Source organism: Poecilia reticulata, linkage group LG9, assembly GCF_000633615.1.
Source record: "Poecilia reticulata strain Guanapo linkage group LG9, Guppy_female_1.0+MT, whole genome shotgun sequence".
NCBI lineage: Eukaryota > Metazoa > Chordata > Actinopteri > Cyprinodontiformes > Poeciliidae > Poecilia > Poecilia reticulata.
Genome location: NC_024339.1, coordinates 21,351,776 through 21,376,836, shown reverse-complemented (window position 1 = coordinate 21,376,836; position 25,061 = coordinate 21,351,776). Strand labels below are relative to the sequence as shown.

The following is a 25,061-nucleotide window of genomic DNA, read 5'->3' as shown; positions in this document are numbered from 1 at the left end:
TTTTTGTTTTTACCTAAATACATCCAGTTTATTTATAGATTTGTTAAGTTATTCTTTGCTATCATCACCATCATAATAAATCTGTTCCATAATGAGAATATTTAAGTGAACTTTAAGTGAACTTAAAGTAGCAGGAGTTAATTTTAATTTCGCTGTGTACTTTTGTTTTGTGTAGGACTTGGAGCGGGCAGCCCAATAACAAGGCTGTTTTCTGTTTGTTCTTCTCGTCCGAATAAACAGAAAAAATGTGCCACGGCCTAGTTTTTAAATAAAACCAGCACAATGGAAAAAGGATCTGGCTAGAGAGGCACGCATTTACTTTACTTTCAGTCGTATTTCTATCCCAACTTTACTTACCCAGTGGCATAAATCTGCAGATTCTTTGCCAAACAGTCAAGTGAGTCAAATCGCAGAGAATCTGTGAACATTTATTTGCAAGTCTTGCCACAGACTCTTGGATTTAGGCCGTACTAACTCGTAAATATGCTGTCATTGCAGCTCTGTAAACTTATGGTTGTTATTCTGCTAGAAGGTGAAGCCTCCGCTCCAGTCTTTTTCTCCTTCTTCTTCTTCTTCCAGGATTGACATGTGTCTAGCTCCGAGCATCTTCATGATGCTGTTCGTTCTCCAATGTTCACCAATAAACCACTTAGACCTTCAAATGTGACTCTAATGGACTGTCTTTACCAGTTGGGTGGCTTCATAGTTATGCAACATCTTGTGATCGTTCATCACAAAACATCTCAATACCCACTGATTTCTTACCTTATTCAAATGCACACGTGAAAGAAACAAATTTATTTTTAAAATAATTTATGAGGCGTACCTCATATACATGTGAGATGAGGACTGCGGTTTATTTTTTAAAGAATTCAGTTGATATTAATACTTTTACGAGCCACTGAACACAACTAAAATAAAACTTGTTAGCCATAAGTTGCCCCTCCCTGCAGCAGAAGCTGCTTCATGCTATTTTAGTTCAGAAAGTCATAGTGTTACTTCTTTATTTCTCGGTGTCGTTTCTTGTTATCCATCTCAAATATATAGTCTGTGGGTTTTTATGATGTCTGAAGCACATCGATAAAAAACGCCGACCAGCAACCACAGCTGGGGTCTTGGTGAAAGCCAGCTTGCAAAGACACAAATAATCCCATCCTGAAGTTTTGCTGCAATATGTTTCTATTGCAGTGGTTCTTAACCTTTTTTGAGGTACTGAACCCACCAGTTTCATATGCACATTCACTGAACCCTTCTGTAGTGTTCTTCAAAAAATAGTCAGTGTTTTCAGCAAAGTTGAGCTGACTGTCCAGGAATGACCCAAGGTATTTAAAATTTGCCACAGTTTCAACAGGTTGGCCATCGAGAGAAACTGAAACCACTTTAAGGTCTTGTTTAGATCATTTAATTAGCTCTACATTCTTAAGAGAATGAAAAAAGATTATTAAATAATAAAGACCTTGTGGTATTCTGATTTAGTGAATTATATTAGTTGTGTTACCACCTCCACACCACTGGAGGCAGTACCAACCCTGAAAAGATGTGACTAAGGAGCAGATTTAGTAGTACACCGAAAGCTACAGAATTTAGTAAAAATTGTGAGCTTTGCTGAAGTAAATAAAGACACAAGTTCAAATCCATGCTGAGAGTGGAGCTCCTTCAATCAGTGCACCTCCGCAGCTCTGATTGGCTAAGCAATGTAACGTGATCCCCTGCAGCAAGTGATGGCAAAGCGGGGCGTCATCACGACTTTACACAAGTGTGTCTTTACCTCCGCGGCAGAGGCTCAGTCGAACCCCTGAGACCGACTCATCGAAACCCTGGGGTTCAATCGAACCCAGGTTAAGATCCACTGCTCTATTAATTTGGATCAATAGTCCTGTCCTGGATGATGAGTCCACACCAGTGTGTTCTCATATCACAATCTGATTCTTTGACAACGAGAAGGGACGTCTGAAGTGCTTTAAGAAAAAAACTAATTTTCACGAAAAACAACAAATCCTTACCAGTTCTGGCTGATCAGACACTCCACCAACTCCTTCAGCTGGTTCGGTTGGCCACTGGACACAACGAGCTGCTTCAGCTGGGCGAAGTGTTTGGTTTTCATCACTTTCTGGTGCTGTCCATTTTGGCTGATGAACTGTAAGACGGTCTCCCTGATCTGACGAGAATAAAAAAAGCATCAGCCTGTAGTTAGAAGAGAATATAACCCAAAACAAAATTACTAAATTAAATTAAACAGATAAACCGTTTTGTATTTCTGTGGCGATTTGAACAGTGTCACCAACAGCTTCCTTAACTTCACACAATCAAACTCATCCAGCATAATTTCCTGTTCCACATGTTTTCTGGGACTCGTTAACGTCAATGCGTTGAAGATTAAAGAGAGGAAACATATACATCAGTGTTCTCTGCATGAAATATGCATTTAGAAAGAAGTGATACAAACAGGATGGAAGCTGAATGTTTGTACAGGAAGAACCTGTAAAGCTTGAGGCTCTAATATGAATCAAGAAACACAAACCTGCAAAAAAAAGTGACCAACTACAGCAAACCAGTTCAGTTTTTGTAAACTATAAATGTATTGTTTATGTAAAACAGTAGAAATAAAATTAACTGCTTGATAATTAGCAAGCAGTATTACATGTAAAGTATTACAAAATAAAGTTTGAAGCAAATGCTCACTTTAAATACCTTTAAATTTAGCTACAGATTTAGTCAAAACCACTCCACTAGAGGTCTGAGACGTCAAAATAAAGTAGTCTAAAATGTTGCTATGTGTTATTGTTTAACAGTTTACGTAATTAAGTGCATTTTAAGGACAGCTAAATAAAATTTTAGCCCAGGTCGTTGAAAGGATTAAGAAATTACTTAAATAGTACCTTATGAAAAGATCTCAAAGTGCAACATGTCATGTCCTGATTTAAGCATATTCAAAATAAGACAGGACACGAGAAACTGACACCTGTCGGTTTCGAAAGAGTAAACAAGTCATTAATTTAGACTCTAGCAAACCACAATGAAGAGAATCAATCCAGAAGTAGAGGAAACATGTAACAGTAACTGAGCTATCAAATTCACTCCAGGAGCGTACAGTGTTCATAATATAATGCAAAAATGGCACCCTGAAGGAGACTTCTAGGATGAAAACCACTGCTGGCCATGAAGAACAAAAAAGCTTGTCTTAAATTTGATTAAAAAAAAAAATCATCTAGCTCATCAAGTCAAACATGGTAGTGGCAGTATCATGCTCTGGGGAAACTTTACCGAACAGCTGGACAGCTTGTTGGGAGCATAAATTCATCCTGAGGGAGAACATCTGGCCAGAGGTTTATGGCCTAAAACTCCAGGCTGCTGGGATTATGTAGTGACACAATGATTCAAAGCACAACAAGTTCATATCTAAAGGATAAAAAAATAAAAACAAAGACACTGAGATGCTGGGATGTAACATGAAAAAGGTTGTTGATGTTCTAAAACCAGCCAATGTGAAAAAATAAAAACATTTCTACAAGGAAGAGTGGCTCAAACATCCTCCACAGTAAACGATTAGTTGCCAGTGATGGTTAATGATCGATTGCTGCAGACATCAAGAAGAGGAGTTATGTTTTTACATAACGGTAGGTCAGTCTGGATAGTTTTGTTCCTTTAATAAATTAAGTTGTCATTTAAAAAGTTATTGCTTTCTGCTCATGTAAAATCAGCCTCACGTGTTTTCCTCTGAAGATGCAAACTGTTGTGAGAGGCGAATAGAAGGATTTTTGACCCAGTCTGACCTGTGAAGGGATTCCAGCCAATTCGCCCGTGTTCATGAACTCATCCACCTGCTCAAGGATGGCCACTGGGTTGCACATGGACAGAAACCCCTGGAAAACAGCAGACACAGGGTCTGGTCACAGACAGAACCCAGAAGTTACATTTTTTCCTCGTGAAGTAGACGTTAATGCTCTTACCTGGATCTGCTGTGTCTTTTTATTTGCACAGGGGATGAGAAGCAGAGTTCCCAGAGCGAAGGCGTGAAGATTGAACTGGGCAAACCGGTTTGCGATTCCTATCAAGTCCAGATTCAAGAGGAAGGGACACCTAAAGAAAATAAAAATAAAATAAGAGTGTACAACTAGAGTACTGATGGCTCAAGTGTTAAATGGGTCAAAAACAAAAGGTGATGCAGCTAAAAGCTAATTAGAAAAGTGCAGAAAATGAGATGAACCTACATACAAAATGGTTGAGTAGAGATGGGCCAAAACTGCTAAATTGTGAGTTCAAAGGAGCCCCTTTCAATTAAAAATGCTAAATAGGTCATATTAGTTTTAAATGTTTAACAATTTTTTTCATTGTAGATCTAAAACATCTATGAGTTTTGCCTTATTAAAAGAAAAACATGAAGTTTCCTCATTTGACTACGCTCAGAGACTTGTTTTTCCAAAACAACTTCCTGCATTTAGCCAAGTTGAATTAAAGGCTGTGGTCAAGTCTGCTCTCAAGTAAGTTACTGGATGTCTGACCCTGTCACCATGAAATTACAATTGAAGCAAACAAAACAAAAGACAAACTGGTTAGTAAAAGAAAAATTGTTCAGGCTATAAAGATTTTAATCTTTCTCTAAAGAACTTAAAACGTGTCCATCTGCATCAACTACTCGTGCTGCTGCGTCTGCCAATCATTTTCGAATTGCAGATGGAGTTTGTGTCAAATAAAAGGCATAAAACCTCCGCTTCACATCACGAGTTAGAATGGCCCAGTCAAAGCACAGGCCCAAATTCACTTACAAATTTTCATTCTCAATCCAATCCGACTGAATCTGAACTATTTTTGCAAGTAAAATGAACAAAAATGTTGTTCTGCAGACGTGGGAGGCTGGTAGAAGAGCTGAACTGAAAACACCTGCAGTTATCACCCGAGTAGGCAGAAAACAAATGCCTCCCACACGTTTCAGATTCTGACTTCAACCCCCTCCAAAAAAAACTTAGAACCATTCATCGTAAACCATATCACTCCTTTAGAGTCAGCGTTAGAAAAACCTACTTGAGCAGGAGAACAAAAGTCCTGTAGAGCATCACTTGCTGGTCGGGGCTCAAAGGAACCGAAGCTGTTACCGAGACAAAAATACAAAACAATTCAGGATCAATCAAGATAAACGCTCACCATTTCAATAAGGAAAATATGCATTTATGACTCTAAAAAACAAGACCAAAACTCAACAAATGCATGTAAAATATTTCAACACAGTGAAGAGCGGGTTTTGTTTGCCACTGTCTCATGAAACGTTAAGTGTGGAAATTTAAAGGAAGCCAGCCACTGAGGAAGGATGAAGGCCCAGAGGTCAGCCCCCTGTCCGATATGGAAAGATGCTCCAGGGTGGAGATTCGCCTGGCATCAGTCAAGATCAGGCAAGTATCCAAGAAGACGGGTGGAAGTGGGATACAGCCAGGAGATGCGGAAAGGAAGGAGAAGCGGACAGGAAGGCGAGCAACGGATCGGGGAACCGACATCTCCTCCCTCTGCTCAGAGGCTCTGCCTTCCTCTCTCATGTGTCTCTGTCTGGTAATCGTGCTCATCTGCTCATATAAAAGCTAAGATCACCGAATGAAAAAAAGCAGCGCTTTCATTGATGATTGCTGTTGTTTTTCTGCTTTTGCCCTTCAACTTTTCTTTTTAACAGTCAAACCTTTCGTTTGGTAGGTTTTCTTCAGAAATGTTAAGTTTCTGCTTCCTGACTGATTAATATGCTGAGGCTTTAAAGTAATTTAGTGCCACGGCCTGCTGGAGTGACTGTCAGTCCCCATTGGGAACAAAGGTCTGTAAGTGTAGCTATGAATAAATTAAGACAGTCTGGGAACTCTGGGATAAATGGTTTTCTCCTGAATAATTAAACATGAAGATCCCTTTGCTGTAGTTAAAGTATTTCCTCCTTCACATCTTAAAGAAATGACCAGGGGGTCTGTGAGGATGCGTTTGTTTTATTGAATGTCTCCACACAATGCATCAGGAGGATTTATGCACTTTTAGTTTTCATTTTCCTTCAGATATTTCTGATGGTGACACCCACATCTTAGTAATCTGATTTTATATTAATATATGGGTTATGAGCAACACTGTTTCATCCCATGACTCAGTTTGACTTCATGACTTCATCATAATGAAACTGAAAGTTTCATTATGATGAAGCCGTACTGAGAATTTTTAGTACAAATATTCATGCAAACAGGGTATTGCACAGTTTATCATAATTATTCATGACTCTAGCAGTTTTTTTAAATTAAGAATCTATGTAGAGAGCTAAAGATGAGGGTGATGGCAAGGAGGCTCTCCATCCTCAAAGACACAGAGTGAATCACCAAACATGGAAACATGCAAAAAGCTGTCCATAAGTTTTTAAGGAAGGTTTTATTAAAACTAAGATTTGTGGGATACTGAAATGGATGCCAAATTTAAACAAAATGTAAATTAGAAGAATTGTTCTTTTTTTCTTCTTCAAAATCTCACAATAATTCTGGGTTGTATTCCTGTGCCACAAGTTAATCTGCTTTAGTGTTTTACATGTCATACCTGAGACAAACGGTGCCAGGATCATACTCCTCCAAGTCCTGGAGAAACTGGAAATCTGGAAATAAAACAAATCATCTGAAGTCTATCTTCGTTAAAACGGCATTTCCTGTTGTTGTGGTTTTTAATAAAGGTTTTTTTTTCTCCATTTATTTTCGGCTCCACGCCTTCTTCAACAGGACATCCGCTGGCGGGACGTCTGGCGTGTAACAGATCTTACAGGTAGCAACGGGATTTTTTATTCATTTATTTTTTTGTCTGTTTTAAATAGGCGACCCATAATTAGTTGTGGTATTTGTATTATTTTTGTTATTGAAACAGAAAATAGACTAACTGCAGCAATACCTCCCATAAAGCTGGCACAGCCACAATCGCTTCCAGCACCGTCTGGAGGTGACCGATCTGCAAGAAGCAGATGCATGCACATTGAAGTTTCAACATGCCAACAATCGATTATTTTCCCTTAAAAACACTTTATTTTATTTTTTTAGAAACAGAAGCTCGTGTTGTTTGGTAAAGGTAGATATTCTGGTGCAGCAGCCCTCACCAAATTGAAGCCCAGCAGCTTCTGAAGCAGACTGTTCCACAGCTGGGGGTCGTACACCTGGTACTCCAGACACAGGTCGGCTACCAGACGTACAGCCTACAACAACAACAACAACCACTTCATGAAATGTGGCAGAACTTGGTGGATCTAAAGCTTTCTGCCAGCATGTACCTGTGGCTCATGACTGTGGTTCTTCCACAGGCCTTTAACTAAGCCGTCCTTCGGGCTGCTGAGGAAGGACTGAACGGTGTAGGGGATATTTAATGCCTCCAGCTGAGACACGAAGATGTAAGACTTCAGATAACACCTGCGTGTGACGATACAAACAAAACGTTCGTGCCAACTCATCTTCTGATTTCAAAACTGCAGTTTGCGCGTTTCCTGGCCTCTCACTTAAATTTGCTCCTCGGGATCTGCAGCTGAGCCTCCAGAGTCTCTGCGTCAGCGAGGCGGATGAGGCAGAGCAGAACTCGAGTTCGGTGGCAGAAAGTCAGACGAGGCCCAGAAGAGCTGAGAGGCTGCGGAAAGCGGTTTTGAGGTAAGGACAAATTGTATTTATACAGAACATTTAGAAGCAATTCCTAACAGCTCCAAGGTGGCCGAACAGAGGGGGGAAAAGTATTTCAAAAGTTATAATTCAGATTTAAAAAAAAAAGAGGAGAAGCTGCATTTTGCATCATTTTGAGGAAGGTTAAAGATGATTAATCAGTTCGCCCAGCTTAAAGACAAACATCAGCCACTTTCACAGGACAATCTTTCTCGAGTCAAAAATAAAAGTTTTTCAGACACACCCAGGTTTCAGCAAAAAGAATAGGACTGAGCAGACGGATCGCGTCGTCCATGGGGTAGGACTGCAGCATGTGCACCGCCCTGCAGGATGGTAAATGAAAGAAAAGGTGTTCAAGCTCTTCGTTACTGCATGCGCTATGTCAACCATTTGATAATCTGTAGAATAGAGTAAATATATTCAGATTTTATTTGCATCATTGTAGTTTTTAAACCAATGTTTGCAGGACAACATTTAAAGGAAGAAGTTAGTGAGCGGGGCAGAGGAATGAAGCTTCTGCTCTATGCATCCTGCCTCTTCTAACTTTGCTTTCTAAAAGCTACAGCAGCGAATTTTGTAAATTAGTGCAACTTTATTTGAGGATCAAGCAAAGCTGCGATATTTACCTCAATAAGTCTGGATCCTCCTCAATGTTGGTCACACAATCCTGATTTCCCATTTCCTTTAATTTGGGGTAAAAATAAGCAAAACAGTAAATGAAACAGAAAACAATCATTTGATTTGAATCGATACAAATTATTGGTTATCATGAAGAAAAAAGAAAATGTTACAGACCTTGGTAACAGCTGGGCCTGTTTTGCAGATCCATTTTTCAAAGAGCATGTTGCAGATTTTCCCAAGATCCACATTGTTGATTGTGGCGATTTCCCTCACGGCAGCATGTATATCTGAGACATATTTTAAAAACAAGAAGAAAACCATTGTAGTAAAAATTTTTTTTTAAAACCCCATAAAAACAAAAATTGGGTAAATTAAGACTGTGGCTCACCGGGAAAGGTTTGACCTCCCATCTCTCTGTAGCGCTGCTCCACGCTGCTGTGTTCGTACAGGGCCATGATGAGCCGGGCAGGCAGGCCGCTCAGCTTCAGGAGCTCTGGGCTGCTCAGCTGACTGCTGATCAGCATGTTCTCCGTGGCAGAACGCTGAAACTGCAGCTTCAGCTTCGACAGGAAGGTCTCCCCTCGGGCCCGGGCAGCTTCCTGTGACAGAGCCCAACACTGATCAGTCAGAACGTTTCTGAATGCAGACGGAGACAAACATGTTGGTGCAGCACATACACAGCAAAAACACAAAATCTGACCGAGTGATTTTGGTCTAGCTTCTAGTGCAAATATCTTAGCAAACTTGTAATAAGATAGACTAACTTAGAAGTAACTTCTAGCAAGCTATAGAGGCATGTTTTAATTTATGAATTCCTTAATATTGATGAAAATGTACTAGTTCCGTTGGCAGATTATTTAACTTATAACAAGATATTTTATAAGTTAATTTATCTGTCAATAGAACAAGTACTTTTTCATCAATATTAAGGAATTAATGATTTTAAACAAGGTCATATATCTTGTCGAAAAGTTACTTTTAAGTTAGTTTGTCCTATTTCAAGTCTACTAAGATATTTGCACTAGAAGCTACACTGCAAAAACACAAAATCTTCCCAAGTGATTTTGGTGTAAAGGCATAAAAAAAATGCTTAGAAGAAATAAATACATGCACAATAGTGCAGTTGAATAATTTTACTGAAATACCTTTTAATTTGACTCAATTTATCAGATGATGGAAAAAAAATAGCATGGTAGAAATCACAGGGGACACAAATGGTGATTTCATCTTCTCCTAAAAACATTTCACCAGGTTGGAGTGTAAGGAGAAATGCATCTTCTGGGGTGTGTTCACACTGCATTTTTGCCTCATCAATACTCTCCTCAAGTTCATGCTTCCTCTAAACTTTAAATTACATGACAGAAGTTCTGATCAACTACAAACTCAACGGCCGGTTATGAATAATGCAATGTTCTACACAGCTTGCATTAAAACGCATTGATAAAATCTGCTGGCCTTAGAGGAAAGGCTCAACTAAAAGGAAGTGATGACTTCTGTTTTCAGCGTCTCCATGGAGAGGGGGGGGGGAGAGAGAGAGAGTAATGCTCTCAAAGTGTTTTTAATAACAGGTCAGAATATTTCAGCTTTTAAGTTCTGAGATGTAGATTAAATTTCACCGGTTTTAGGCTTGAGAGGAGCAGAGCTGCACAGGAGACGCATCTGAGCAGATTTTAATCATTAAAGGTGTGTGGATAATTACAATGCAATGGGTGGAAATCTGTGGGACACGGGGCTTTTTGTCTAGGTTAATGCCAAGCTGTCATAACAAAGACAATGTTGAATAATGTCAACTTTGTACTAAAAGTGTCATGATTTACAGAATGACACTTTATGACAAGTCATAAATATTCATGAAGACTTATTCATGTTCATGTCAGGTGTTATGTCATGTTTATAACAGTGTCATGTCTGTCTTATTCACACCCCGTCAAATAAAGTGTTACCAGAAGAGTTTAATAAGCTATGTTTACTTTCCTGAAGTGAGGAGACATCGTGAATCTGATTGTAAATATATCTGCGGGTCAAAACAGCAACACAGACCTCTAGATTTGGATCTTTGAGCCACGCTTCTCCAAGACCCAAGCAGTACCGAAGAGACTGCGTCTTCTCCAAGCCTTCAGAGAAGCAGGTGACAATTAAGACGCCTGAGCAACAAAAACTGTGCAGTCGAGCGCAGCAGCGGGTCAGACCTGGTGGCAGTTCCTGTGTGATCTTATGTGCCGTGGCTGCAGCCCACTCCAGGCTCTGGATGCACTGAATGTACTTCATCATGGTCTTGGCCACCTTCAAAGTCTCCTTGCTGTAGCCGTGTCCGTGAACATTTTTCCTTTGCTCCAAGATTAAAGGCTTCATCTTCTTCTCAAACACATGGTTCGCTGCTGACATGTAAAGCTTATCGAGGCTCACCTGGGAAAAAAAGAGGGAAGGTTATTTAATTTATGGGGTTTATGCTCATATTTCATGTCAAGATTAATTCATTTTATTGTGTCACTAAAGAGGTTTCAGGGTATTTATAGTATTAAATACCAAAGTTCACTGTGATATAATGGCAGATTTGTCTATAGCAATCAGTCTAGACAAACGAATGAACGCAGGAACAAACACAGGTATGGATAACAGATTAATGGATACAAGGATGAACAATTTGATGATTGCAACGACATGGATGAATGGATGGATGGAAGACATAAAGATGAAATGAATGGATAAACAGAAGGGTGGAAAATCTGAAATGATAGATGACCAAATGAATAGAGTTACATAAAAAAAGAATGAACAAATCATTTTGTTTTTGATTCTTCTTTTGAATAACTCCCAACTGGGAAGGATGAATAATTGACGGATGGATTGTTTTCAGTTAAACTTCAGATGGAAACCAACCTTCATCAGTTTGCTGATCAGCAGAAGAGTCGGGAACGTTTCCTCATTCAGCTCAGGAGCTGTAAGCAGAAAAAACACTTCATTTACAAAAAATAAAACACAAAGAGGAGTCAGAATTTATCTGCAGAGAATCTATTCAGACATTTTTCTAACTAAGGATTTAAATACCACAAAACAGACGACAAATGCAGCTTCAGTTTCCCTTCAGTTGAGAGTTAAGCATCGTCACGTCTGGCTTAAATGACTCATTATCAGATAAAGTAATTAAAACAGAGGGTGAAGAGGTCAACTCACAGATAATTTTCCAGAAGTGTTTGGTCTGCATGAGCAGGTGGAAAGGCAGCCTGCTACTGGACAAGGGGTTCGGCATGAGACTGTTTTCCAGAAGATACGTGTTCTCCACATCCGAGGGAGGAGAAACTCTCTTGTAGGACTTCAGGTGCTGAAGGAGGCCCATCGCCTTTGAAATGAAAATAAAATGGTCACATTTAAAACTCCTGATCCCAGAGGAAAATCAGGCTTAAATTATAAAGATGGAAGAGAGTCTTTGCTTTCACCTGACTGAGGGAGAAGGCGGCCACATACTCATCTGCAACCTGTATGATCTTCAGCACCACTCCGATCCGCTCGTAGTTGTACGGGCTGAGCTGTTTGAAAGACAGAGACATTTTGTTTAACCTCCAGTAAACTATTAAAAAAAAGACCTTTCTTGTTCAATGAAAGGACTTAGAAGATTCATGTGCAAGTAGTATAAAATAGTTTCAAGTGAGAAACCATAATGTCTTTGAACACAATTAAAGTGCAGCACTGTTACCTTAAACAGGGCAGCGCAGAGACTGGCGGTGAGCTCGCTGGGGCTGCTCAGCATGGGGATGATCTGCAGGATCCGTTCCAAAGCCTCTTCATCACACAGTGGCTGCTCCTCATCCAGGCCGGAGCACGATGCACCCGCTGCAGCTGCGCTGCCGCCTTCGTCCTCTTGCAGCAGCAGCAAGGTGGTGATGTACTGGTTGATCACACGATCACGGTCCAGACCAAAAGTACTGCAGAGACACAGAGGGGTCATTTTTTTTAGACAGAGGGACCCAAACAGCAATAAATAGATTAAAAAAAAGTCTTTTGAAGGACAATTAAGAGGAGGCGGGTGTCTCACCTGCAATACTGGAGGATAATGTCGGGGGTGATCTTCCTGTTCTTCACCATTTCGGGGATCAGACAGCTCTTCAACTCCGGACGCTGACGAAACACCGGCTGGATGGAGATCTGAGGAAGAGGAGGACGTATAGGAACGTGATTTGTCTTATAAGAAGGCAGCGTCACCGAAGCTGGAGGAAGAACAGCATTACCTCTAATTTTCCAAGCTTGACTCCCCACTCCGCGTCGGTGATGACTGACACAAACTTCTTCTGCTCCTCTGGTTCATTGTATAAACTACAGAGATCGGCCCCAATCTTCGCCACCGCCTGGAATAATCAACCCGCACACACACACAGAAGCACTTTCTGTAGACACCAGGGACACAAATATTAACCAAATGTGTTTGGTAATCCTGCCTACCAGGATTTTGTCATAGTTTTGCCAGGTGTTGTCAATGACTTTCCACAATATTTTGAAGACTTCTGCTTTGGGTAGGAGTGTACAAAGACCAATCGCCAAATCACAATCAACCACTCTCCAGTTGAACACCTGCAGCCCCAAAGAAGAAAAATACATCATGAACGTAAAACGGCCTAAAATACTGAATATTTCGAGCTACAATTTCAGGAAAATAAGCGTGGCTCACCTTGTTCAGAAGGCCGGCAGCCACAGCGTTCAGAGTGGATACTGTTGCTTTCCTGACATCGTTCAGACACACGTTGTACTTCTTAAGGTTGTGGGTATCATAAAGCTGAGAATGAATACAGTTCAAGTAACTCTTTTAACCGTGTGAATAATGCTCTGTATTTATCTCAACATCACAAATAGAAAATAATAATTTGTAGAAGGTAAAATGGATGAGAATGTAACATTTTGTTATTTGAAGGATGGCATTCAGATGTATTAAATCTAGAAACTTACATAATTTTACACTTATGTCTGCACATGTTTTCTCTATCCTACTGATTGCTTTATTTCTTATTTTTAAAAACCTGTTTGAAATAAATCAATCAAATCAAATAGAAAAATCTCTGGATCTCTATGGATGAGTGAATGAATGAACTATCACGTCATAATTATAACACGCTCAGTCTAAGCAGGGCTGAATGGATAGTCTGATTGTATGTAGTAAAATATTTAAAGTCGAGATCAATTTAAAAAACATTGCAGTAATAAACACCACAAAAATATACATTTTTGAGTCTGCAGCTCATATTTCTATTCTAATGTAACTGGTTAAGTGAATTTAATAGATATTGTTGAGCTTTCAGGGACGATCACAATCTGGTTTTAATTGTTCCAAATCCTGCTAATAGAAACAAGTGACAAACAAATCGATGAGAAATATGAACAACTTTCATGCTTTATTGTAAATGGGGAGAAAAAAAAATCTATATTTGCTGGTAGAGCCTGACTTGGAGAACAATTAGTGGTTATATTTTAAGTAGAAAGTTTCACCCTTCTTAAATGCTTTAAAGCACTTAAGAATCTGATGTAAAACTATGGAACTCAAAGAGTCATTTAGTTTCAAAAACACAGAAAAATGGGACAATTATGCAAGAAACACAGCACAGGTCAGTCCTACCTGCACACTTAGCTTTGTGTCCATAACATTTGAGGTGACATGCTGCAGACAGCTACCGTATGAGTTGACCAGCTCTCTGAGAGCCAACTCCAGCTGACTGCACTCCTGCAGCATCTGCAGCATGCTGGTCAGCGGGCCGAGGAGGGTCTGCAGGTAGTTTGAACCTTTAAATAGGCCAAGTTAGAGTCAAGGTTAATGTATTTATTTTAGGGAGGGAAAAAAGATTAATAAAAGAAAAACACCTACCGTCTTCAAATGAGCAATGTGACAGACAGGAACAATCCAACGGAAATAGTTTAATATCTGCAAGAATAACAACATATCAGAGCTGCGCAATCAGAGCGAAACTATGCTAGGAGATAAATGTGATTTTTTTTTTTTACCCTGGGGAATAGGCAACAGGCAGTTGGTGATTTCATACTGTACAGGAAGAACTGACACCGGATCCAAAACAATGCAGTCTTCATTAAAAACATCCTGAAAGCTCCACTGAGAGTATGAATCTTTTCCCGCCTCCAAACTCAAGTCCTGCAACATCGCAAAATTAGGAAAAGATTAATCAGTTGAAAGCATTTAAATTAACTTCCTGATTATTTTGTTGTTTAAATAAAGAAATCCAAACCAGATTCTTTTTTTTCAGGTATTCACATCAACTTATTTGTGATAAACCAGAGTGACTTTAACTTACTGCACACATTACCAGGGCAAATTTAGCAAACTGAATTGTCTAAGAATAGTCCCTTCCAAAAGCATTCAAAGTCTTCGAATCTCACACGGATCTCCCACACTATTCAGAATTGTATTTGCAAAATTAACTTGAAATATTTATCTTCAGCACAATTATGCTCATGTTAGTCTATGCTACACAAAATCTCAACAAACGCACTGAAGCTTGTGGTTGCAACGTGTCAAAGTGTGAAAAGCTTTCATAAGCTTCAAGGCTTATGAATACTTCTGCAGGCCACTGTGTCTAGCAACACTGCTGACCTTGGCGATGAAACCGTAGTCATCCGACAGTTGACACTGATGATACACATCCATGGCGATCCGTGTGCACTTGCAAAGCTCCAGGCAGTCCAGCAGCAAATCTGGAAAAAATTATTTATTTATCCTCTGGGAATTTGAAACATAAAATTGAAAATAATCATAAAGCATGCTGTATTTTAAATTTACATTAAGATTTTTTTTATTTTTTTGTACGAAAGCTCTTTACATTATAAATATGCATCTGAAACACACACAAAAAGGAGATAAACAATGAATGCATGTTAGGCAGAAAGTGACATAAAATTCAGCTCCAGTGAGAATAAAGATAGATTTTTTCCAAACATAAAACCCTGTTGACCAGTAGGAAAAATTTACATTCAGTTGTTTACCAGAGTTGCACAAAGTGATGGCTTGGCAGGCCAGATTGTGGATGACTGCAGGCAAATCCATGCCTTCAGGAATCACCATGGGAACATCCGCCTGCAGCATCTGGCACAACGTCTTGGCAGCGGTGAACAAAACCTTCCCCGTGTTGCTGTTGGAGTGGTGCTCATACAACTCACTGAAGACACAAACAAAAAACAAACAATAATGTCATGAGATCCTCACTGCTTGAACAGTTTTGATCATCCACAGGAAAGCCGTCTGGCATGCCAACCTGAGGATCTTCAGGGCCTTCTCCACCTTCCCCACCCTCAGCGCCCGCAGGCCGAGGTCAGACCACAGTTCCTGTTCGGTGCGCTGCAGCTGCCGCCCGAGCCGCCGTAACCCGGCTTCTGTGGAGATGGTCTTGGTCTTGCCGTCGGGATCATTCGCCACAACCGGAGCCGACAGAGCCTTCCCCTTTGACGAGCGGCGAGCTCGCGTGTTTTCGTACGCCGTGATGTGATGATCCTGGATTTGCTTTCTGATGTTTGGATCTTCGTAGTTGGAAGGGGTGAAGAAAACATCAAAATCCTCCTGAGGAATCAGGTAGAGAGGCAGCAAGTTACAACTTAAAAGTTGAAATTTCATTAAGAAACACACCAGATAATGAGCGTCACCTGCAGGTGTGAGATCGCCTTGAACATGATGAGGTTGGAGTCGCACTCTATGCTTTTAAGAGCATTGTCTGCAAAGAACAAAAAAAAAAAAAAAAGCTGGCATTAAGTCTGGGTAGTTTAGGTGTGAATTTATAACAACCTTTCTGTGCATGTTGCAGATCTCTACGACTGTTGGAACCGAAAATATCCAGAAAATAGACGATAATTAAACAAGGTAACGATAATTAAATCCATGGCTACAACCTAAGGATCTGTAAAAAAGAAACTATTTGGCCTCTTAAAGATTCACATTTCGCTTTTATTAGACAAGAAAAAATATCTAGAGTAAAAGTAAAATGCCATTTCAAATTGATGAATTAATTTAGTTAGAGTTTAAAAAAAAAAAAATCAATCCAAACCAACCCGGCTACATATGAAAAAAGTGACTGCTCCATAAATGTAATAAAAAGGTTGTGACACCACTGGGGGCAAAAACTGCCATCAAGCATTTTTATTTAACTTATGATGATTAAAGAGTTTTTTTTACATCACTGTGGAGGAATTTTATCTATTTTTCCACAGAACTGTTTTAATTCAGCCACATCGCTGTATTTTTGAGGATGAAATTCCTTTTTATGGTCATTCTGCAGCATTTTAGTTGGATTTTATTGTACAGCCAGGCTTTTACTCAGGTTGTTTTTGTCTGATTAAAATGTAAAAGCAACATAGGAAATCCTTATGGGTGGTGGGACTATATTTTCACATCTTTAGCTGTGATTGTGTTTGAACAGAGATGTAATGTGCGAGTTTTTCATATCAGACTCTTGTTTATTCTTTGAACTATTTGCCAAATAAAACTCTCTGAAACTTGTTTAGAAAAAATGTAACTGGCTGGAAGTTTTCAGTAAATAACTTTAGAGGCATCTGGTGGATAAAAGTATGAAGAGCAGCCTGGATCTACGGGTTAAAACAGGGTCCTCCATTATGGCTGCCATAAGCTACAGAGCTTCTGTTTAATCATGTGATCATCATATTGAATGTTGATACATATATATACTTTATCACAATCATGCTGGTGTGCAGTGGATTTAAAAAATCTTATGTTTAGTTAACTTTTTCACAAAGTTCTATATTTCCAAGACACTGAAATATTTGTTATCTGTGATCCATAATCAACAAAATTACAAGAAATAAATGTTTGAAACACTTCAGCTTTGTCTACTGAATCTATACGAGTTTCAAAATGTCTCCAACTTGTTCATGACACTCAATTTTCTTTTAGATCCAAGTGTATCCAAATGACATTGTCTGTAACACTTACGTTTCTGAATGAAATGCTGATATTTTAGAGCCTCCACCATCACCTGAGCTACGGCCATCTGGTGTTTCTTGTGCTGGTAAAGACATGAAAACAGAACATCGAGTTAATTTAATGGAAACAGTGATCATATGCATAATGTAAGGTTTTTTTTTAATGTCCTTCTGTTTCAGATTTTTCCCACGTTTAAAGGGGGCGCTTGTCCATCAGCGCTTGTGCGTGTGTTGTTTATGGATCATTTTAAACAGCCAACCAAGGTCTCATAAATATAGATGGAAATATTAATCAAAAGTAAATGCATAACTCCTCTCCTCCTCCCACCTCATCAGATATGTGGACTTTATCCTCCAGCTGCAGCCGAGCCCACGACGTGAGACGCTCAATCACACACTCCGCCTCTGCAGAAGACAGCCTCTTGAGGACAGTCAGGACTTCCTCGGTCTGAAAGCGGCACATGAGACTTTATCCAAACTCAGCAGAAACGCACATAGATAAAAAAAACAAAAAAAAAAAAAACAAACAAAAACAAAAAAAAACTTGCTCACCTTGCCTTGGCCTATCAACTGGGTGAGATACAGGTAATTTATCTGTGTTGTCGGCAGCTTGTATGCTGCTGCTAATGTCAGGGAGTCCTCTAAAGACATGGGCAAGTCTTGCTTCAGGATGTATCGAATCAGTGACTGCAGAAAACAAGTCAACAGACAGCAGCTGCTTATTGGTGGTATAAGGCAGAGGCGCCTCGTAATGTTAATTAATCTGTTATTACCAGAACTTGAGTGCCGTTGGAGAGGTTGAAATTGCGGATGCCGTAGCCACGGAGAAGCTTCCGAATCTCCATCAGGCGGTAGCTCTCCTTCAAAAGCTCCTGTCTGAAAAACAAATGAAAAAACTGTTGAATCTAAACTTATTGGGGATTTTATTTTGAGAGAAATGTCTAGAAGTGAGGGTTTTACAAACACACTTTGGTCCATCCATCTCCAGGTATTGCTGCACAAGCCTCTCCACCATGTTGCTCCAGGGCACCACGGCTTTCTGCATGATCTCCAATACAGCATCCACCTTCAGCTGGGAGCAGATTTTACAACTTCAGACTTTCTTCTGTCTGTATTCGTTTTTTCTGCTGCTACAGCTGATGGTCTTCCATCTAATATAATGAAGTTAGATGTGCATTGTGATGTATATGATGTGTTTAACTCACATCAGTGTCAGTCATGCAGCTGAGCACAGCCACTGCTTTGCCTTCCCATCCAGTGAAAAGGGTTGTGGTCTGAGAACTGCAGCGTTGCAGCAGCTCCTGGAGAAAAGCACAGCAGAAAGGGCACTTAATGACAATAGAAACATTTAGCTCAGGAAGAAGTTACCATATATTTGCTTCTACATTTCATGATTCAAATCTGGATTTTTTTTGTTTGTTTTTATAAAATTCTGGATATTTCACCTTTGAACCAGCTGCAATAATACTGGAGACTTTTTGTCTTAAGGTTCCACAAATACTGAAATAACACAATGCTGAAATTATCATCTGATAAAGGCTGTGGTTTTTGGCCAATGATTTTATGGACTAATTTAGATCAACTCTATTTCAAAATCTAAAACTTTTGGCATTTTAGACTAAGATTTGGCATAATCTTAGTCTAAAAAGGCAAAGTTTGTGAACTTTATTACTTTTATTTTGTATCTCAGAAAATAGCAGTGCTTGGTCTGGCATTTTGGTCGACTGTGAAATTGCAGCTCAACCAATCAACAGATTTAAAGTTGTTATGAGAGGAAAAACAACAATGTGCAAACAGTCAGCAAGTTAAAAAGCAAAACACAAATGGATAAAATGTAAACTCAAAGATGAATAATTAAGCAAATATAACTTTTTCTTTCTTAAAGGGCCTAGAGATGACGTGTTGTGATCTGGCGTTCTATAAACAAACTGAATTAAATTGAAATTGAGGAGTGTAACATAAGCCAATTAAAAACCACAGCATTTATTAAGCAATAGCAAACTTGTAGAAAATTTAACAAGTAAATTAAATCATACATTTTTGCATACTTAACTATCTCTGTTCTCTAACTTATTCAGACCTGGAAAATGATGAAGGCAAATTCCAGACTCTGTTCACACCTCTTTGAATTTCTAAATGTATTTAATAAAAAAAAAGTGTGAATTAATTAATAAAAAAAGTTCTTTGCATTGTCAAATATGAAAGGATATTTTTCAGCTGTGATGATGCTTTGTCTAAGTAAAATGTAATTTGAATATATGCAGCAGAAAAGGATCATAAATAAATATGACACTGGAGAATTGGTGTGATTTTAAATAATTCAAGTATTTTAATAAGGCTTTACATTTATTAAATAAATGTTGTATTTTTATTTATTTTTTTGTTAGAATATCTGTTTAACTGAATATACATTTAATCTTGGTTTAAATGAAGTTTATTGGTAGAGGCGTTTTACCTTGATGTACTGCAGCAGTAACTCGTCAAAAGGAAGCGCGTGCTCCTCGGCGTACGGCCGAACGCTGCTTTCCACTGTGGCGGCAATCAGCTCTGGAGCTGGAACTTTGTCCAGCATGAAGAACGCCACACTCAACCTGCTTCCCTGTTAATGGGGGGAAAAAACCCTCATAAATAACATTTAGTATATGCAGCAACTGAATTACGCAGAAAAACATTATTAAAGCATTTACAAAACATAAGAAACAAAGTGATTTACATTTACCAGTCTGAGTTACATACTTAGAATTAAAGGTAGGAACATGGAAGGACGAAAACACAAAAGAAAGAAGAACACAATGACGGAGCGAAAAAATTAGAAAACACAAAGAAGGAAGGAAGCAGGCCTAAACAGATGCAATAAGGAATAAAAACGGGAACTACAGATATTTTCCCACACTTATTTTCTTTATCCAAACTTATCTAGACCTGGAAAATACTTTTACTGAAAAATTCCTGTGTTTTTCAGACTGCCACTGAACCCTGTTCAAACTGAGCCGTAACTTTAATAGCGACAGAAGATATGATCCGTTGTTAAGCCTGGAAAGAGCAAATCTCCAACAACAAGCAAACCTTTTCAAAGACTGAGAGCGACAGCCTGCAGCTGTACTTCTGGTGAAGGTCCAGCAGCTGACGCAGGTTGGACACAAGAGATTTGAGGCTCTGCAGCTCATTTGCACAATCACTGTCATCCTTCAGAGACACGGTTAGCAGAAAAATAAATATTCAACTATATTCCATAAGTTTGTACGTCAGGGTGAAGAAAATACAATAAAAATGTCTCTTACAATGTATTTCATCCAGGTCCATAAAGAGGGAAGCCCAATAATGGCCAAATCCAGCCCATTCTGAGGCCAAGACCCCTGAAGGAACATTCAATTCATCACAATTAATCCATATTATAAGTCGCTTTTTTCATACCATTAACTTAAGAAATCTGGAGAAATTTCTACAGTTACTGCAATAATTCATAACCAAGTGTAACTAAAGATACACCCAAAATCTAACAATATGTCAGAGTAATCATTATTTAATTAAATGAAATGATCGTCTAATTTACCTTTTCAGTTAACTCCAGATTTCTTGCTTTCAGCTCGAGCCATTTAGCCAGGATTCTCTACAAGAAAGATTATTTAACTTGAATAAGCTTCATACACTAAGGAAGGCACACTTTTTTTTATTTATTTGAAAGTGAAGTCATTCCACCTGTCCTCTCGGAAGGACTCTCCTCACAAAAGGGACAAAAACTGTCCTAAACCAAGGACAGAGGTCTTGGGATGGCAGGTCCTCTGGGATGGCACAGAGAACTGCTTCTAGACTCTTCTCCTCAAACTCCAGAGCGATCTGTCCCTGCAGAATCACACATCGAGTCCACAGAACTGTCGTCTCGAAAGGACTTCAGAAGTGCAGCTAGAAGTGTACTGATGTTGTTGCGTGAACAAAGCCTTTTCCCAAATTATTCGTGTTACCTCGTATCTCAGCCACAGGAGCTGTGCGCCCCTCATGTCTCCCTCTCTCAGGTGGGTCAGAACGTCTCCCAGAATGTCGGTGCTGTTCAGAAACTCAATCCATGCGATCCCACTGTAGGTGACAGAGCAACACACCAAGTAACACGGAGGAAATACGCAACAAACCGTGCACAAAATAAAATGCATACTTTATGACAAAATATAAGAGGTAAGACAATAAGATATTGACTTTACTTGAAGTTTTCCACTCCATGGAGGCTGCAGAACGTTGCCAGTCGAGCCAAGGCCTCTTGGATCTGTAAGGAGGCGTATCGAGAGGCAGCGTGGTTTAGCATCTTCTCTGCGGTGTCAAAGGTCGGCCACGGAGCTTTGAGGCAATAGTCCACCACATACTGCTCATCCTGCAGGAAAAGACACAGCCTCTGTTAGCGTCAGCATTCATATACTGAAATAATCTAGATAGAAACCAGAGTCAAAAAAAAAAAAAAAAAAAACGTACTGTGATTTTCATCAGGTTTGTCTTGGCCTCATCTACGAGTTCGGACCAGACTTCCTGTCCGTATCCACCCACTGACGCCGAGGCCAACTGCTCCAGCACAAAGTCAAGCTTCACTTTGTACACAAGCTGCACAAAAATAAAACCGTCAGCTCACAACCACCTTCATAAGAGCAGCAAACCAAACAAAGCAAAAATGCAAATCTCAAGTGTAAAAAGACAGCTGCAGTAGCATGACATCACACGGAACAAAACCCTGATTCGATGCTTTGTGCAACCTTCTTCTGTAAGTAGGTAAAACTATTAGTCCTTTCCTATAACACTGCATCAAGTTGGGAGACACAGAGAGAAGGAACTCTGAGCATCCAGTCCTCTCATTTATTCTCTTCTTTTCGACTTACCTCACATGTTTTCTACAGGTTTTTTGTCTGAGCTGGTAAAGGAGAAAGGTTGACCTTTACCACAAGTTCTGCTGAACTGGTGATATTTCCATAATTCTCCAACTGACTGACCACAATAGTCCTCCAGACTTGTATTAAAAACTCCTAGTATTAAAAGACTTCATAAATAACATTCACTCTGATAAGGTTTCCAGGGGGAAATAAGCCCATAACATCATATCCTGTGGAGTATCTGCACTTAAAAGTAGGATTGGATGAACTTGAAATTTTAATCATTGCATATTGTTGCAATTATTGCGTTCACGATAAAAAGAAAGTTCCCAAAAAAACTAAACAATCAGAACCTGAATGAATAAAGCAAAAGCACCTTATACACAGATACTTTCTCTTAAGAATAAAACTCACTCATTATTGAACAGGGCACTAGTATTTTAAGTACTGCATTTGTAAAACTAAAAAAACCCAGATATCTCCATATATATTCATATTTTTAAATAAATTTACTTTTACTAATACTCCCACTGAACAAAGAAAGGAAAAAAATAATAATTACAAGCAACAGTCAACCGTATGTATATTTCTTCAATATCTCAAAACATATTTGAAATATATCTTCCAGACTCGTCTTCCTCAAACTCCAGAGAAACTCTAGAGTTTTGAGGAGAATTTCTGCTGTAATGTAACATACATTTCTGCTGTAATGTAACAGCAGAAATGCTGTTACTTTAATTTACAAAACAGATGTATTTACCTCCAAATCAAGATCAAATGTAATTGCAAACTTTTCAGCCTCCTCAAACATGTGTTTGTGCAAAAGCCTGCTCAGTCTAGAAACAGGGAAGAAAAACACGGATCTAATATTAGTCTTGTGGGTTACAACACACAGTCCACCCAGAAATCCATCAGATCATACTTAGGTACCTGTTCTCGGGTAAAGCCTCAGTGAAACATCTGACAACAACAGATGCTACAGCCTCTCCTCGGCTACGTGCAGAGAGAATTTAAGAAAAATAAAACTTCATTGTAAAAACATACAAGCGACGGCTGACGTTTTTTGAAAACAACACACAGCGTCTCACCTTTCCGGGTTCTCACAAATCCCCTCGACCAAATAAATAGTATCCTAGATGGAAACAAAATTCATTGCAACGTTGATAGATATTGTACAGCGTTCTCTTATGTTATGCCTGGTAAAGGTTTGATTTGCTCACCATGTTTGTTTTCATCTGGACAAGACAGGACACAGAGGAGACGTCAAGAGAGTAGGAAACACTCATGGAGGGCAGACATCTGATTTGAAGGGAGCTAATCTGAAAAGTAAAAAGCAGTAGATCTTCAGAAAAGCAGTCGGTAGTTGGCTTTCCAAGTTTGTTCAGAGGGAAATGTGCAGCGACCTGACTGTTGTCTTGCTTCGTCAGAGTAATCATCTTCATGCTGCTCTTGTCTTGGCTGCAACAAGCAATAGAAAACATTCAGCTTGGCGTAAAGACTCAGATTCATATTTGCTTTATTGGCCAAGATTATGCACACAAACAATAGGTTGGACTTCAGAGACGCATCTCTATGTGTAGAGAGAGTTGCACGACTTTATTACGGCAGACTCATACTTACATCACCATGGAGGCAGAGCCACACTCCGTGGTTAGTTCAAAGTCGTGAATGGCCAGCTCTGGCCAGCAGCGAATCATGACAAGAAAATGCAGGTCCCAAACGCTCAGAACATCCTGATGCAAATTTACAACATAAATGTAAAACATTGAATCTGCCGCCTGCGAAGCAAATGTTAAAGACCCTACAACATCGAACTCACCTCGGAGTCCAAAATATACAACAGATTTTCCATCACTACCAGCTTTCTCACACCTGTAAAAATAAGACGCAAGGTAAGAACAAGAAGCTCATTACCATTTCACCTCTACTTGTGTGTCAGACATTTCTGTTAGCTAGTTTAGCTAGCTTCAGTGTAGTTTCCTTCTGAACACGTTAACAGACCACACACTGCAACGCCTTGCAAACTTATTTATAAACTGAACTTTTTCATACTTTCTAAGCGTAAACTTCAGCATATTTTTGTGTGCACTTATAGTTCAGACAAATACACTATGGTGCATCATTGAAAAGCAAGAGAATGTTGTGCATGGTTTTACACGGACACAATTAAAAATCTCAAACAAGCGGTATGAACTGGTGTTTAGTCCCTGGTAGTCAATATTTGTAGAGTCATCTTTTTCAAGGCACTGTGCTGACTTGCTTACAATTTAAAACTTTTATAATAAAAACCATGATTCTGCAAAACAATCACCTTACCAGGAATTAGGCTGTTGTTGATGGACTGAGCAAAGCACATCTTTCCCTGAACAGGATCCATCTTCCAGTGAGTCACAATATTTTCTTTGTCCCCCTGCCAAGTTTTGACATGACAGTGGGTTTCTCAATTTACTTTCAAAAATTTCACTTTGCTTCTATTTGCATGAATCCAATGACAATACACAGATACAGTGAGTAAATCAAGCACTTCTTTTGCACACTGACCCCAATAATTAGATTGATTTCAAGGCCAAGACTGAAGATCACTGCTGTACTGCAGCCTTCATCGTGGTAATCTTCAGTAGAGCAAAAGTCTACCCTGATGAGACTCTGGAGCTGAATATGGGAAAGAGAGATTGTTATTTTTCTGTCATTTAAATTATTATTTTTTTATTATTATCTTGTAGCATAATGGAGAATAAAGGCCTTAGCTCACCTCTTTCAAAGCTCCGACGTCCATACTTTTACATGCTTGCATAGTAAAAGGGTAAAATATAGTTTACTGTGTTTAAAGAGTGGCTCCAAATAAACACTGTATATTATCCAACATAAATATTCAATACCTGTCTCGATCTTTGTCAAAGCGAGGTTTGAAATGTGGAAAAACCCATCCTTAATAAGAAGAAAGACATGGTACATCCCTGTCACGAGAAACAAGATTTGAGATTTCTAGTTATAAAAAAAAAAAATATATATATATATATATATATATATA

General features: G+C 39.2%; 1 protein-coding gene across 2 annotated transcripts in view; it reads right to left on the bottom strand.

The window, feature by feature from the left end:
- Positions 1-25,061, bottom strand: part of kntc1 (kinetochore associated 1) — a 30,060-nt gene that overhangs the window by 3,210 nt on the left and 1,789 nt on the right. For both annotated transcript variants that reach the window (XM_008418569.2, XM_008418568.2), the window contains exons 6-60: positions 24,910-24,987; positions 24,783-24,817; positions 24,572-24,682; positions 24,347-24,440; positions 23,850-23,902; positions 23,651-23,763; positions 23,434-23,488; positions 23,251-23,349; positions 23,119-23,162; positions 22,961-23,023; positions 22,791-22,866; positions 21,642-21,767; positions 21,377-21,543; positions 21,143-21,254; positions 20,880-21,023; positions 20,734-20,790; positions 20,462-20,536; positions 20,247-20,366; positions 19,636-19,779; positions 18,386-18,481; positions 18,149-18,252; positions 17,954-18,056; positions 17,733-17,867; positions 17,509-17,628; positions 17,191-17,263; positions 15,891-15,958; positions 15,506-15,807; positions 15,237-15,409; positions 14,848-14,948; positions 14,244-14,388; positions 14,107-14,163; positions 13,861-14,024; positions 12,922-13,026; positions 12,696-12,824; positions 12,485-12,601; positions 12,292-12,401; positions 11,953-12,181; positions 11,696-11,785; positions 11,433-11,598; positions 11,139-11,197; positions 10,448-10,664; positions 10,299-10,372; positions 8,647-8,857; positions 8,433-8,545; positions 8,264-8,319; positions 7,882-7,960; positions 7,484-7,608; positions 7,262-7,397; positions 7,091-7,186; positions 6,889-6,945; positions 6,547-6,601; positions 5,023-5,086; positions 3,951-4,080; positions 3,774-3,863; positions 2,004-2,158 (exon numbers count right to left, since the gene is read on the bottom strand). In XM_008418569.2, the coding sequence (XP_008416791.1) occupies positions 2,004-2,158; positions 3,774-3,863; positions 3,951-4,080; positions 5,023-5,086; positions 6,547-6,601; positions 6,889-6,945; positions 7,091-7,186; positions 7,262-7,397; positions 7,484-7,608; positions 7,882-7,960; positions 8,264-8,319; positions 8,433-8,545; positions 8,647-8,857; positions 10,299-10,372; positions 10,448-10,664; positions 11,139-11,197; positions 11,433-11,598; positions 11,696-11,785; positions 11,953-12,181; positions 12,292-12,401; positions 12,485-12,601; positions 12,696-12,824; positions 12,922-13,026; positions 13,861-14,024; positions 14,107-14,163; positions 14,244-14,388; positions 14,848-14,948; positions 15,237-15,409; positions 15,506-15,807; positions 15,891-15,958; positions 17,191-17,263; positions 17,509-17,628; positions 17,733-17,867; positions 17,954-18,056; positions 18,149-18,252; positions 18,386-18,481; positions 19,636-19,779; positions 20,247-20,366; positions 20,462-20,536; positions 20,734-20,790; positions 20,880-21,023; positions 21,143-21,254; positions 21,377-21,543; positions 21,642-21,767; positions 22,791-22,866; positions 22,961-23,023; positions 23,119-23,162; positions 23,251-23,349; positions 23,434-23,488; positions 23,651-23,763; positions 23,850-23,902; positions 24,347-24,440; positions 24,572-24,682; positions 24,783-24,817; positions 24,910-24,987 (6,070 nt within the window). The remainder of the gene's footprint in view (positions 1-2,003; positions 2,159-3,773; positions 3,864-3,950; positions 4,081-5,022; positions 5,087-6,546; positions 6,602-6,888; positions 6,946-7,090; positions 7,187-7,261; positions 7,398-7,483; positions 7,609-7,881; positions 7,961-8,263; positions 8,320-8,432; positions 8,546-8,646; positions 8,858-10,298; positions 10,373-10,447; positions 10,665-11,138; positions 11,198-11,432; positions 11,599-11,695; positions 11,786-11,952; positions 12,182-12,291; positions 12,402-12,484; positions 12,602-12,695; positions 12,825-12,921; positions 13,027-13,860; positions 14,025-14,106; positions 14,164-14,243; positions 14,389-14,847; positions 14,949-15,236; positions 15,410-15,505; positions 15,808-15,890; positions 15,959-17,190; positions 17,264-17,508; positions 17,629-17,732; positions 17,868-17,953; positions 18,057-18,148; positions 18,253-18,385; positions 18,482-19,635; positions 19,780-20,246; positions 20,367-20,461; positions 20,537-20,733; positions 20,791-20,879; positions 21,024-21,142; positions 21,255-21,376; positions 21,544-21,641; positions 21,768-22,790; positions 22,867-22,960; positions 23,024-23,118; positions 23,163-23,250; positions 23,350-23,433; positions 23,489-23,650; positions 23,764-23,849; positions 23,903-24,346; positions 24,441-24,571; positions 24,683-24,782; positions 24,818-24,909; positions 24,988-25,061) is intronic.